Source organism: Bemisia tabaci, chromosome 10 (assembly GCF_918797505.1).
Source record: "Bemisia tabaci chromosome 10, PGI_BMITA_v3".
Taxonomy (NCBI): domain Eukaryota; kingdom Metazoa; phylum Arthropoda; class Insecta; order Hemiptera; family Aleyrodidae; genus Bemisia; species Bemisia tabaci.
The window spans coordinates 6,126,944-6,141,660 of record NC_092802.1 but is presented as its reverse complement, the minus strand read 5'-3'; the positions used below and the strand labels follow the sequence as shown (position 1 = coordinate 6,141,660).

The window sequence follows — 14,717 nt, the reverse complement described above, 5'->3', positions numbered from 1 at the left end:
CTTCTCCGCGAATTTGACAGTTTTCCTGTTTCCTGACGGGAAAAACTTGCTTTTCTTTTGTAACAGTCATTGTGATTATCATCTGGCACCAAATTACTGGCGCACTCCTCTTTTTTTCTTGCCCGGTTAATAGTCACGCAACTGAATGCCCTGTCAAATTCGTCTTCTAATTGCCTTTTCAATCCGTAGTCCTCAACTTCGGCCTTATCTAGAGTACCTTTTTAGGGAGAGTATGTTGGAGTATGTATCGAAAATTTGGAGGTTAGGTTTGATCAGGTCATGTAGCTATTGGACCCCAAAAAGACAGCCAACCTATAAACTCGAATTATCTAGCGGCACTTATTTAAACTCCAAGAGTAGGTACACTGATCAAAAATTATATATTGTAAAAGCACGTATAAAACTTTGATCGTATCCGCAATGAAAAGGTACGCGAGATAATGGGTGTGGAGAAGGACATCGTGCACGATATCAGGTCCAAGCAGTTGGTCTGGTATGGACATGTGCGAAGGATGGCAGATGATCGGTTGCCCAAGCAGGTCTTCGATTGGGTTCCTCCCGGAAGGCGACGGCGTGGACGTCCTGAGAAAGGTTGGCGACAAGGGGTGGAGGAGGAGATCAGAAGGTGCCAATTGCCTGATGATCTCTGGGAGGATAGGGGGCAATGGCGTTTGGGCGTCGCAGAGCGCGAGGCGGCGCTATAAAAGCGGCTTTATGTATGTATAAAACTTTGATTTTGCATAAATGTTCTCGGTTTCAAAGTCTTAATCCTGAAGAACGCTTAAATACAACGCGCTGTCGGCCCTATTGATTAATCTTTCAACGGCATAGGTTGGCAGCGGCTTTTTTCTAGTAATTTTTATTTTTCATGTTGTCGCCCTTTTGGGCCCTAAGAGCTGCATAAGTCGAGTTGTCCATACTCTCCCTATAAAGGTACTCTTATCTAAAGGTACCCTTATTAAAGGCACCCTTATCTATAGTCAAGCAACGATCCACGAAACGTCACCGGAATAAGCAGGGTTGCCACAGTCAGGGAAACCCGGGGAACATCAGGGGATTTTAAAAAGTCAGGGAAAACCTGGAAATGTCAGGGAAACTGACAAAAATGTCTGGGGAAAATTGTCAAGTTACCTTCATTTCCTTTCTAGAATGGGTTTAACGTTTTGAACTACAAATTTTGCCTAAAAACTATTTCAAATTATGTTTTTTAAGTAGCTGGCATATCCTCAATCGTCAGGAAATTTTACCAAAATATGACAGAGATATTAGGGAATTTCATTTTCTACATCCTGTGGCAACCCTGAATCAGTTCGCGGAGCTTTCAGTTCGCCCTTTTTAGTGCGCAGAAGGAACAAGTTATACTCACCTACAACTTATTTTGCCAAAGTTTTGGGAGCTCTACGCATGTGAACAAGCCCTTACTTGTCAAAAATAAATTTAAATTGTTTGAATATCGCGGAACTCTTAAAGTGTACTCAGTGTGTATTTACATTGAGTGCACTGAAAAAAAAGTTAGGGGCTACTTAGACATACCGTCCGTTCGGGCTCTGAGGCTGAAAGTTCCGGGTGCTGGAGCCGTAGCTTCTACTGCTCCAGGTACTATGCCCGGAACGCGGACGGTATGTCTATATAGCCCGTAAGTACGGCTTCCACGGCCGGAGTTTTTTTTTTTTTTTTTTTTGTGTGATAATGCGCTAAATACTTGATCACCAATCAACCTATTGCTATCAATCTTCAAAGTGCAATCTAATCGACTTTAAGTCCTCGTTTTTGTCCCCATAAAACCGATTGGTATTCCCTAGAAACTTATGTAATTTTACGCAGTATTGTTCGTATGTAGTAAAATAAACGAAATGTTTGTAAAGGAAAGTATATTAACAAACGTGACACATAGGTTATGATAACAATGAATAGCTCGTCCAACTTTGTATCGGTGCGGGGAAAGTATGGACATATCGAAATATGAACCCTTGAGAACTCAAAAAGGCAGGCGACCCTCTAACCCATGAACACGAGGAAAATGCCACTGACAATCTTCAGATTTCAATATCAAAGCAAAATGGTCAAAAATGTGGATACATGAGCGTTCCTCCGCAAAAATGAGTTTCAAGCAAAGACTTAGTCCAATACGTGCTTCACAAACAACGGGTCGTAATAATCGTAATGATAAATTGATTATGCTGGTCAATTTTAGGATATCGACGGTGAAACTCCCAAACCACGTATCTCGTTTGCGGTGTTTAAAAATCTACGCTCACATTTTATTTTTTGGAAGTAGACCGACTCAATATCATTCCTTGAAATTTTCACAGAATTTTCTCCGCGCGAAGAGGAAAAATCACAGAAATTTTCAAGACTGGACGTTAAATAGTTTTTCATTTAAAAAATAAAGTATGACAGGAAGTCTGCGACGTCGCAAACCGAGATACGTGGTTTGGTAGTTTCACCGTCGATATAGGTTAGCTGCCTTTTTTGCCCCTAAGAGCTCCATGACTTAACTTTCGAAATTACCGACATGTTCATACTTTCCTCATATACATAGAGAGAAATTTCAACACAAAAGTTTGGTTAATACGGGAAGTTGAACACAAAATCACCCTAGCCATTGGATGAAAATTTCAATAGAAAATGCCAGCTAGTTTTCTTGAAGTTTATTAAAAAAGCATTTAGTTAATACCAACGGCGCAGTCGGAGGAATGCATTTTCCCAGTCTCTTCATTGTTTTCAGCGCCAAATTAACCGCAAACTGTACCAAAATCAACACAACATGTGTGTTAGATTATGTTTCACTTCCTTTATTAACCAAAAATAACGAAAGAACATAAATATTTTTATCAGCGAATAGGTACTCAGGTGTTTCGCTATCACTGCCTTGATAGGGAAGAGAGCAGTAAGTGCCAAAATTAAGTTTTGAGAAAACGGTCTCAGAAGCATCTGACCGGAAAGTTTTATTGAAAGCAGCCTCCTTTCTTTGTCAAATTGCCACTAGTCGTCCGATAGACTCCTAGAAATCGTTTGGATGACTAAAAATCAACTGACTTTATTTCAATCACTTAAAAAGGGTATTTTTCATTTTCATATTAGGCTAGTACTAGGCAAGTCAGCCGCAAGTGCTATCTTTCGCATGATCTCGTGGTTGCGTTTTGGACACACAGCAAACACATTTTCAGGTTAGGAATCGGCAGAGGAGGGCGGTATTTTACTTGAAAGTACCGATTTCCTTGGCTTTTCTGGATGAAAAACGTCACTTACCACTGTTTCGTCTGAAACTATGTCATTTTTTGCGCACTTACGGCTTTCTCAAATGTCTCATTTTGATACCATCAAGATGAATTTTGCTGTTCTCGCTATTTCAGTAATTTCGTCTAAAAGAAATTAGACGAATTTTGAAGGAAACTCGATCGCGAAAAGTTGACACTTACTCTGCCGTGCTAAGGAAGAACGCCGCATAAACATTTAGGATCTGCCAAATTTCCTTCGATAGAATATTTATGTTATAGAAAAATTTGAATATTAATCGTTGACATTTTCAGCAACTTTAGGTGGAATTGCGAACAAAATTATCTGAAAAATTGGCAGGAAAATATCCATAATTTTACCAGGAAATTTGTGTTTGACCAAAGGAAATTTGGCAACGGCTGAAGGTTCACACGGAGTTTTTGCACGGCAGTACTTCTCTCCTCGCTATCACGGCAGTGATAGCTTTTACCTTTTTTTTGGATGTAGAACTGGCTATAAATTATAATTCTAGTTGTTACCATTATTACTATAAGTGTAAATACTGAAGATTTCTCGTCTAATAAGAATAAATAAAATAGAAAAATATATTTATGTCTCTCCTTCTTAGTGATATTATTTTTCATTCAATTATAATAGTTAATTTAGAGCAATCTGATGAAAGAATTTATTTAAATTCCAACTAATTAGGTGCCAGCAGTTGCGGTTAGACCTAAAGTTAACTAACTTCATATGTATTTAGAGATATTATATTGATTAAAAAGATAAATAAACCAAATTGTAAATAAGTAAAATTTTTAAAATTTAAATAATCTTAACAATAAAGATATAAGTTTCAACATTGCCTCATGGGGCTAGAGTTGTCTCTTCTTGGCTTCCTCGCTTTCCTTGAATTTGCGAATTTGCTCCTGTAGCTCCCGCTCTATTTCCGCTGGCGATTTGAAGACCACCCCTTCCGCGTACTGCAGATTAGTCAGAACATCCCCGAAGCCGGATGCACCGTCCTTCTGGGAGGGAGTCCCGCTGGCCCCGCTGGTTGTTTTGGTTAAAGCGGCTTTTTTAGCCGCGAGCAGCTTCTCTTGGTCGGCGGCTTTCTGAGCCGCTTGCAGTCTCTCCTCGGCAGCCCTCTTCTTCACGATATCATTCAGTTGTTCGTAAGTGATGAAGACCATCCCTAGATTCTGCAGCTCGTCCCGGCCTTTCTGCGTTCTCCCGAAGAAGTTGAGGAGCGCGTATCTCTTGGCCACCTGAGAATGAGATACAGACAGTTAAACTTAATTCAGGGTGTCTACAATACGGAAAAAGTTCGGATACACCGGTTTCAGGAACGATTTTTTGTCCGCGCACCTGTTTTGTCCAGTAGTTTACGTCCACGCGTAAAATAACCGACACTTACTTGATCCAAGTTATATTTAGTTTAGCGTTATATTTTAGTCCGTATGTAAAATTATATCGGCAATATCGAAATCATAAGAGAAGGGTGTTGTTATGGTAACTCATTTTTTCCATGAAATGTTACTTTCTTCTTTTGAGTTAGTTAGTTAATTTATTTAAAGACATTCAGCATCTTAAACGTCTTTACAAAGAATTGGGAAGATGGGTGTATATACAAAAATTTTGATTTTTCAATTAAGGGAGGCAAAGAGTTTCAGAAGTTTGGTAGTGACATTTCGTCTCTTCAAATTGTCATTGGTGAATATTTAGATTTATTTCTATCCTTCAAATTTTCTATATAAAATATACCTTATTTATACCCATTTTTTTAATGAAAATATTACTTCATTTTAAAAAAATTTACGTTTTTAAAACGTGGCAAATATTCTTAAACACTTTTCCAAAAGATAGTATCCACATTAATCTCAATGAGCCGTAACTGTGTTGAAAAAAACCAAACAAAAATGAATAAAAGAGGGAAAACTTAAGAAGCACGCAATCTTTGGCTTTAACCCATTTGCACATCGATCATTTAGAGTCAAATACGTTCAATATTGAGCGTTTGGTTGCGCGTACACCACACTGCAGCACATTAAAAGCACAAAATATCAAAGAAATAAATAAAATTAAAGTGGTTTGGAAATCATTAAATTTGACCCGGAACCACCTTAATATTTACAAAACAGACTTCATATTTTCCTTTAGTACGTATTCTATTCATCAATTTAAATGAGAATAATCCATGCAGAGTGTGCAAACATTTCAATATCATGAGTTGAAAAACGCTGACCTCGCAAGTTAGAGCTTTACACAGAGCGGAGAGGCGTGCTGTCAGCGCGGAACGCGCTCTAGCGCCTACAAACCTAATGGGATACTTCAAGCATTGCGCAATGCGTGAAGTATCCCTGTTAGGTTTGTAGGCACCTATGCGCCTGGTTGCCCGCCGCCGTGCTGCGGAGTGCCACGGCGCTTCAAGCAACTATTTCACATCAGAGGTATTGCATAGCATCATACGAAATTGAAGGCGCTCCAACATATTATGAATGACAGGCATCCTTTAAGAGTGCGAAGCTTTCCTCGCAAAATAAATCAAGATACCACGGCACCGAAAGCGAGCGGCACTCCAAAAACTCACGAAATCCTTACTTAATATATAATTATTTACATCCGTTTTTAATAACTTTTAGCATAATTTTTGTAAATCATTAGAAAAAAGTGATTAGACTTAGGCCGAAACATTCTTGAGTATGCCGTCAAAAAGATTTTATTTTGAATCAAGAATAAAGTAACTGAATTAAAGCGGGTTTTGCTTGACGTAAGTGATGTTTCTTTTTACGTAAATATCTTTTTTTTCTTTAAACAAGCATTATTTTTTTTAATGATTCATATGGATATCTTCTCGGCAGTTTTGAGCATATTTCTGCTTGAATCAAGTCACCTTTTCCTCCAATGAAGTTCAAAAATCATGCTAAACGTTATTGAATACAAATATCAGGACTTAGTAAGTTTTTCGACCATTGCTCTCTTTTTATCGTCTTCACTCGATTTAATTTGCGAGGGAACTTCGTGCTTTTGAAAGATGCCATCGATCATGATACGTTGGGCGCCCTCAATCTCGTATGATACTGTGCGACACCTCCATGGCGAAATAGTGGCTCGAAGCGCCGCGCCGTCGCGAAGTTATCTTACATAGGAAAAATCTAAGAGCCTGTAGCTGAAGCAAATCAAAAGAAGGTTTATCCAGTTCAGGTATAACAAGATGGGGTTTTCTTGGAAGATAATTTGCACTGTTAAAAATCAATGATTTACTCTGAGTGAATAGCCGGCGTGAGAAAAAAATCCAGCGCGAATTTCGCGCCGCACTTTGAGTGAATAGATCAGAGCGTGAATGTCACCAACGACGGACAAATTAGTTGAGCCCCCTCAAGTAGCGTGAATTTAGTAATATTTTCTGTGAACGTCGAATGGCAAAGTGGTAACGCGTTCGTCTACCATCGCCGCAACCCTAGTTCAAGTCCATGCTGCAGCAATTCCGTTTTACATTTGCCTGTCAGATTTTCACTCCAGCCAGAGCGCGAAATTCACGCCTAACTTGTTTCGCGCCGGATCCATGCACTTAGAGTAACACAAAATAGCAACTGAGTAAGCGTGAATTTCGCGCCGGGATTTTTAACAGTGGTGAATGTGATTTGTCGTCTCGGTGAGAACTAAAATAAAACATTTTTCTTCCTGATTTACCTTCTTGCTGTGGTGTTTGGTAATGTAATCTTTAAGCTCCTTTGACACCATGCACTGACACTTTCCGGGGATGATCTTTCGCGAGGCCCTTGAAGCGATTTGAAACTGGCGAAGGTCGTCCCTGAAATACCCGTGCTTAAATTTGCACCTGTCTTCACATTTGTTCTTGGAGAACATGAGCAGTCCCTTCCAGTGCCGTAACTTCCATGAGACTAAAAACATCCGAAACAATACACAGATAAATAATAGATCCTTTGACGTCGGCATAGCTATACCGTACGCCCTTCGGCAGTCCCTCAGCGATAAGGGAAAGTTCTACTTTCGACATTCCTCCACGTGAACTTTAAAATTATCGTCTCGCTGGCTGCATATAGCACCGGTTGAGCAAAGCGATGGACAGACAATAGAGAATTTGTAGGTGTCTGAAATTTTGTGAATTTCATCTTTAAATGATACTGTTAATAAAATTGAGCACGAGGGTATTCTTGGTTTCTAAATTGAACGATTACTAGAGAAAATATGACAAAGTAACCGAAGCTGCTAAAGTACATGTGTTTTAACGGAAAATGCCGCCAAATGACGTCATGAGGCACATTTTCTCACTTTTAAATCAAATTTTCTCCGATTTACCATGTCAGAAAAAAATTATGAAAAATACTGCGAACTCAGCTCATGAGGTACTCTCAGATGAAGCAATGAAATTTTTGTGTGCAAATTCTCCATTTGTTTGATCAAATTGTTGGGCGAACTGCGCATTCAACACTTTCGACTTAAAATCTGACAAAAGGTTAAAATAGAGCTGTTGGTCATGAGGAAATGTCGAACAGAGCAATCTTCGCCATTGCTTGCATCGGTACCAGTGGAGGGTATCTATTTTCCTCTTGTAAAGAAGGAAACAGAACTTATTTTAGATTATACTTATTACATAAAGAAGGGAACTTATCCTTACGTGTAGAACATGGATGAAAATACAGTGCTGCTAAAGAGATGAAGATCAGGATGAATATGCGTCCTCTCATTTTCGTCGGTTCGTCTTCAACACGGGCACGCTCAAATTGTACTTATCCTCTGCAGATATGTCAGCTTTTCTCTTTCTTAGGGGGAGGATAAATTGCACATATGATCCAGACATGCGGTTCAAAATCGCTGACGCGTGTACGTTTTTTCTATCCCGGACGTTTGTCACGCAACGTCACGCGACAGACGTCCGTTGCTGATTTTGTCGTTTCTCGGACGAAAGAACGTAACTCCACTCCAAGGTTGCAAAATTGACTCAAACGCTTGAATTATAACGAGGCGGGGTGCTCTAGTTTAATTACAAAGCGAGTGGAAATTTTGCAACTTGGATATCCAGTTGCGTTCTTTCGTGGGGAAAACGACGATTGACATGGTGGGATTCCCCCTCCCCCCGTTTTTTTGAATGACCATCAGAATTGTCGCTTTTTTCTTTTCGGCGTATTCTCATCAAATTGACACATCTCAAAATGTTGACGTCGCTCTTTCTACTTTCCTGGACTTCTGTCACGCAAGTTCAATATGCCAAGGGTTTTTTTTCTCCTGCTTTTTTTTCACGGCCATCTGAAATGTTCCTTTTTTTTAGTGGCGTGGCATGCTTTGCGAGTTATCGATTGATCTGCCGTCTAAAAAAATGGAAAGGATCGATAAAGAGGGTGTTCCGACTAACATTAATAATCGATTCTTTATCACAGCTTCAAATGGGATATATCGATAATCGATCATTCACGCCTCGTTGCTGCTTTTTTTCTTATCGCTGAGAAAGTCAAACCTTCCGCAAGTAGCTCCTGAGCTACTTGTAGCTGAGCTATTGAGTATACTCGCCGAATCGGCTCATCTTAAAATGTTGACGTATGTATGACTTTTTTGTGTGGCAAGTGAAAGATACCGAGTGTTTCAAGCTTCTCGTATCTCTGTCGAAATTTCAAACGCTCTCGCACCCTATGCATAGACATAGCTAAAATGTCCTAAAATCAATTGGTCCATATTTTGAAATTAGGAATTAAAATAACTTCCTTAGATTAAAAAACAACATATGTGCCATTAGTGTCGGTATGCAGATAGGTGCTTTTACCTGTGAGCCAGAAGTTGTAGATCCGGATTGCAAAATGCAGTCCAATTATCCTCCTTGGTTTCACTTTAAGAATGGTTTCAACTTCGTTCTCTCTGAGCGAAAGAGGGCTCGTATCGTTCAAAGAAGCTATACGTACATTTCAATATCGAAATACATTTTCATACGAAACCAACGTCTGGAAATGAGAGCTAATTTTTTAGTCTTTGCAACATGGCGATTGACGAGAAATTTCGGTGTACAGTGTACACTTGAAGTTTTTAAAGGATTTAGTTTCCCATACGAGTCTTGAGTGCTCAGAAACTTTCACAGTTTTGTTCAATATTTTGAATGACGACGTTGACAATGGCTAGATTTTTTTCCCTGTATAACTTAGACTTAGACCGGCTAAAGGACGCTGGCTTACCGCGCGCTATCTGATGTGACGCTTTTCATGAGGTGGCTTTTCGGCACCCCTCCTGTTGGGTGACACTCAAAGCAAAATTTTCCTCTGATCAAGAAATAAATAAATAAATAAATTAACACTTAGACAGTTCCTGTATCCATTTTTAAAGGTTTTGATTACCAAAAACAGAGAAAGGAAAAACGATTTTTTCACATTACCTGGCTTTGTTTGAAATTGAAACATCAAGTAAAACACCTCGTTCGTATTTTTTTTTAAAAAACTTTCTTATAATTGTGATTGTCCATTAGTAAGTTATTTTAAAGCATTTTGAAACATCCTGCTTAAAGTGATACATAGTTTATTAACTCATGGTAAGATGAATGACCATAACCCAGATGCAACTGAAATTTTGGCTAACACTGGAGACTTTAACGCGAAGGTAGGAAAGTTGTATTTAATCTTGCATAGAGGAACCACTATTTCTGGCTAATCCATATAAACACATATCCATATTGGGAAAAAATTTGAACATACACTGATAAAAATATTTGTGTTCTTGTGTCACTTTGGTGTCACAAACTATCACAAATTTTGTGTTGATTTTGGTACAGTTTGCGGTGACAAGCACGAACAATGCAGAGACTAAGGAATTGCATTCCTCTGATTGCAACGCTGATATTTTTCACTCGCTTTTTATAAAATGTTTTCAAGAAAACTAGCCGGCATTTTCGCTTGAAATAGTCAACCGAAGGCTAGGGTCATTTTGAGCTTCTGTTCGTGTATTAATCAAACTTTTGTGTAGAAATTTCTGTCTGTTTACCTCGATTCTAAAATGAGCCAGAAATAGTAGTTCCTTCGATGCAAAATGTACCTGCCCAATAATTGTCCAAATGCAAATAGAGACAGGGTTGCACGGATTGAATGAAAAATATGAAAAATTGGAAATTTCCGTGAAATATTTCATGAAATTTCACGTCGAGGCTGTGAAATATTCCCATTTTTTCAGGGGCTAGAGTATGCAACCATTGTAACCCGCACTAAAACACACAAAAGTAGTAGGAAGTCACAATTTTTAGATTTTGCGAAACCTGGAAAGGAACCGGTGTCTTTCAATAGATTTCATAAATTTCTGAAATTTCATGAGATATTTCACGTCAAATTTCAAGATTCTATTTTTCATGAAAAATTGCAACACTGAATAGAGACGACACTAGGCACTTCGCTTTTTTTTTTTCATTTTTACCACTGAATCACCAATCCCCATCCCAACCAATACTGATCTCGTTTCTAGAAGTCTGAACAGTCCGTCCAAACAGTCCTCAATTCTTCGCCTTGGCCGTTCATGGTTTAGTCTTCGACTTATCCAAAGCATCCCACATTTCATTAGCTTTGACGCCCCTTATGGCCTGCTCCGTGAAATCCGCCGACGAAACCCCTTGCTGAGCAGAGCCCCCACCGTCCCTCTTCTTGGGGGAGGAAGCCCCGCTCTGTCCCGCCTTGGGTGTGGGAGATCCGCTCGTTCCTATCGCAGGGGTGGAAATCGCGCTCGTTCCCAGGGACCCGGGGGTGGAAGCACCGCTCAGTCCGGGGGTGGTAGATCCGCTGCCGGGATTTGAATTTGATGCCGCTGCAGCCCGGTTCGCCGCGACGATCCTATCGAACTCGGCCGCCGTCCTCTTCTTGGCTTCGAGCCGCTGTTGCAGTTGTTCGTAAGTGATAAACTCGACCTTCCCGCCCAGCCGATTGCGCGCCCTCTTCGTCATCCCGAAGAAATTCAGGCGTCCGTAGGTGTTGGCCTCCTGAGGAAAGGCATACAGAATAACTCGTTAGATATTGATCAAGGTGTCTACAAGTCCGGAATTTCCGGAAAGTCCGGAAATAGTGCTTATTTTTTAAGGACGGTCCGGAAGTCCTGAAAAAGTGCGTATATTCCGCAAGAAGGTCCGGATTTTTTTTAAATTGGTTGTCATTTTTGTCGTAATTTGAGCGAGGAATTCAATTTTTTAACTTTTTCGGATTTCGTTAATGGGAGGTACTGAAAAAGTACTGAATTTTTACCGTTGAGGAGGTACTGAAAATCTTGGGAATGCACTGAAAAAGTACTGTAGAGTACTAATTTTTGGGCAGCCTGTTTTTGTAGACACCCTGTTGATAGACATGACACTTAGGAGACATAGTCTGAAGCACGGAAACCTCAGTGAGTTTATTGTGATCAATTGTTTAATGAATCAATTGAATAAAGAGTATTTTTTCTTGTTAATGTTTTCAAGAGTCTGGACTCTAGATCTAATGTGTTTTTTTTTTCCAGTGTGCACTGTCCTGAATTCGATGCTGAGTAAAAACTTTGAGGATTATACCTTGAGGCTGATTTTTTGTGTGATATACTTCCTAAGCTCCGGTGATACCATGCACTGACATTTTCCGGGGATAATCCCACGCTTGGCCTTGGCAGCAAGCTGGGTCTCGCCGGCGGCGTCTGTGAAATACCCGTGTTTAAATTTGCATCTGTTGGCGCATCCGTCCTTCGAGAGCAGGAGTAGTCCCTTCCAGTAGCGTATCTTCCAGGAAGCTGCAACATCCGAAATGGTAGTCGGATCGATGTATGTGCTGCAGGTTGCAGGCAGTCAGCACCGGCAATGAAGATGTTGCATGTGTGAGGAATTTGCGATTTGACTGTTGATTCTTATGTAAAAGTTTGCGAGAAACAAGATGGTGCCCCTGGTTTTCTCTGAAATCAACTCCCAAGCTAAAAAAAAATCTCAAAGTGAGGCCAAAATGGAGGGGATATCCCACCCTACCCTGAGAGTCTACCTCTACATCAAAACAAAATCTCCATGCAAAGATAGGGAGCAAATACATTAGCAGGGCTGCCGCTTTATTTGAGGACTCTAAAACTGAAAACACGGCATCATTGCTGATGTATTTGCTCCCTATCTTTGTATGGAGAGTCTTTCTTGGTGTAGACGTGGACTCTCAGAGTAGGGTGGGATATCCCCTCCATTTTATCCTCAACTTGAGAGCTTCTTTTGAGCTTGGGAGTTGATTTCCGAGAAAACCAGTGGCACCATCGTGTTTCTCTTGAACTTTTACATAAGAATCAACAGTCAAATCCCAAATTCCTAACACATGCAACATCTCTATTTAAAAAGCGCTTGTGGGATATTTCGTAAAATTGCAAGAATACGCATCGATTGATACTCGGTTTCATTCGTTAAAGAAAACTGCATGGAGTGAAATCACTGATGCTAGTTGGGTTAGGCAACTAAACTAACTTCCTGGCAAAGCGGAGAGTATCACCTGAATTTGATGGCACTTCAAGCCGAAGTGTGCTATTAAGGTGATTCGTCAAGCTAAGGTGAGGTGATTGAACCGGCATGCGATATATCGCGTCGATTAGGTAAAAAATCTCGACAGATTTTGAATTTTTAGCACAAAAATGATAATAACCCCTGCGCAATTGCGCATGAACGTAAAGAATCATTCTAAACCAAAAATTTGCTCAATGTAGTTACGTTGTTGTGCCAACGTTTTGACCACATTAATCAAGTGCCCTTTACGTTATCGTAAATAAGTCAAGGAAAAGTCAGGGAATGATAAAATGAAATTTTGCTGGCCACCCTGAGGAGAAAATAATTCTCACCTGTAGAACATGGCTGAAAGAGGAGTATCGTCAAACAGACGGATATCAGGAATAGGAGGCTGTTCTTCATATCTCAACGAGTACTTCCACAACATCGTTACTCATATGTGTTAAGCTTGTCACTCGCAAATGTGTTGCCCCAGGGTGAGAAATGCGCTTATGGTTTAATCATCCGCTGCAATATAGCTAATGTACCTACCTTTGACGCTCGGCACGCAACCCAATACACGCAGATATCTGTGTCATGGGTTTCCTTTAAGCGGTTAATTGAATTTTCATGTTTTACTTCCTTATATAAAAAAACGCTTGATGAAGAGATGACAAGGGATTTTTCTGAAGTGCACTCAGTTTTTATTTAAGTTATGAAGTGGCGCTTTAAATCTAATATATACCACCACTACTACCAGCCTATATCTATTGGTTGATTTCAGACCAATATATCGACGGTAGCGGGCTGATTATTGAAATCGATAGACAAAGTCGTAGACAAAGTCGTAGACAAAGAAGACACAAGGGAAATCAAGCAGTCCTCTCAGTAGAAGCGGGTGGTTGCAATAGACAAAGGAGGTAATGAATAGACAAACTAACGGCATCCCACGAGAGACCCTATAGTTAGTCCATCGCATTTTCCTCCTTAGTCTATAACAGCCACCCGTTTCAACCACTAGGACCGCTCGATGTACACTAAGTCTTTTTTCTCTATCACTTTCAGTAATCAGCCCGCAGAATTGCCTAAATCTGTATCTCGTTTGCGGTGTTTCAAAACCTTCGTCTCTGTTTTATTTTATCAAAGGAGAACAAACGAACACAGTTGCTTGAAATGTTCAATGAATGTTTTACAAGGAATCACGTTAAGTATTCCTTCATACCGAAAAAAGATATTAAAGACAGGATGTCAGCAGGGCTGCCAACAGATATGCATTTTTGTGGTCGAAATTTGTGATCGAAATAAGACATTTTTGTTTTATTTCGTTTTCCTAAAAAATCCCACCCTCCTAAGAATCACAGCCTTTCGAAGTTTAGGTCGAAAACAGTTTTTTTTTCTATTGTGGCGACAATCATGTGCGAAAATTCATGAAAATTGGCTTGTCTTGGTTGCGTTTTTTTACACGCTGAACACATTTCTGACCTCCAAAAAAAAAAAAAAAATGTAATTACACCCTGTCTTGGGAAAGGGGTTTTTTTTAGAAAACTTAAAGTGCAAGAAAGTTGTATTCTGATCCCGGAGTCGACGCGGAAACTATTCGCATCTAATTTTGGGACACCCTGTATAGTTTTGAAAAGCCATTCTCTCGTCATTGCGTATAGTTACCAAGGTCTCGTCTCTTTTGTCACATTCTCAAGCCAATATGTACGGGTGCAGCTTCTTTTTCTAGAAATTTGCGTTGAAGTCAACCCGTATTGAATGAAAACTAGACATATGGTTTCTGCAATTCACTTGAATTTTTATTTTTTAATCTTTTTTTTTTGCGCGACGAAATGAATTTTTGTTGGAACTATCACGCCAGGATCGCACGTCGTTTGCAAATGCACAGCTCTGCGTTTTCGTCAACAGTAAAAAATGGAGACTGTCAAGGGTAAAACATTGACACCGCCAACGTCAACGATTTGTCAGCGTCGGCAAACGGTTTTGATGTGTTTTTTGTGTTGATTCAAAGACAACAGGAGGGTAGTCAGAATTAGGATGATAATTTTCA

General features: G+C 39.9%; 3 protein-coding genes across 4 annotated transcripts in view; 1 reads left to right on the top strand and 2 right to left on the bottom strand.

Annotated features, from left to right (window-relative positions):
- Nucleotides 1-14,717, top strand: part of Pino (protein pinocchio) — a 329,206-nt gene that overhangs the window by 132,287 nt on the left and 182,202 nt on the right. The gene's annotated exons all lie outside the window — the stretch shown is intronic.
- LOC109029832 (uncharacterized) lies at nucleotides 3,969-8,450 on the bottom strand. Its single transcript, XM_019040485.2, has 3 exons — nucleotides 7,859-8,450; nucleotides 6,910-7,121; nucleotides 3,969-4,484 (listed from the first exon to the last, which is right to left on the bottom strand). The coding sequence occupies exons 1-3, from the start codon at nucleotides 7,926-7,928 to the stop codon at nucleotides 4,092-4,094; spliced, it is 675 nt and encodes a 224-aa protein (XP_018896030.2). The 5' UTR covers nucleotides 7,929-8,450; the 3' UTR covers nucleotides 3,969-4,091.
- LOC109029830 (uncharacterized) lies at nucleotides 9,722-13,180 on the bottom strand. Its single transcript, XM_019040483.2, has 3 exons — nucleotides 13,021-13,180; nucleotides 11,738-11,949; nucleotides 9,722-11,179 (listed from the first exon to the last, which is right to left on the bottom strand). The coding sequence occupies exons 1-3, from the start codon at nucleotides 13,088-13,090 to the stop codon at nucleotides 10,721-10,723; spliced, it is 741 nt and encodes a 246-aa protein (XP_018896028.2). The 5' UTR covers nucleotides 13,091-13,180; the 3' UTR covers nucleotides 9,722-10,720.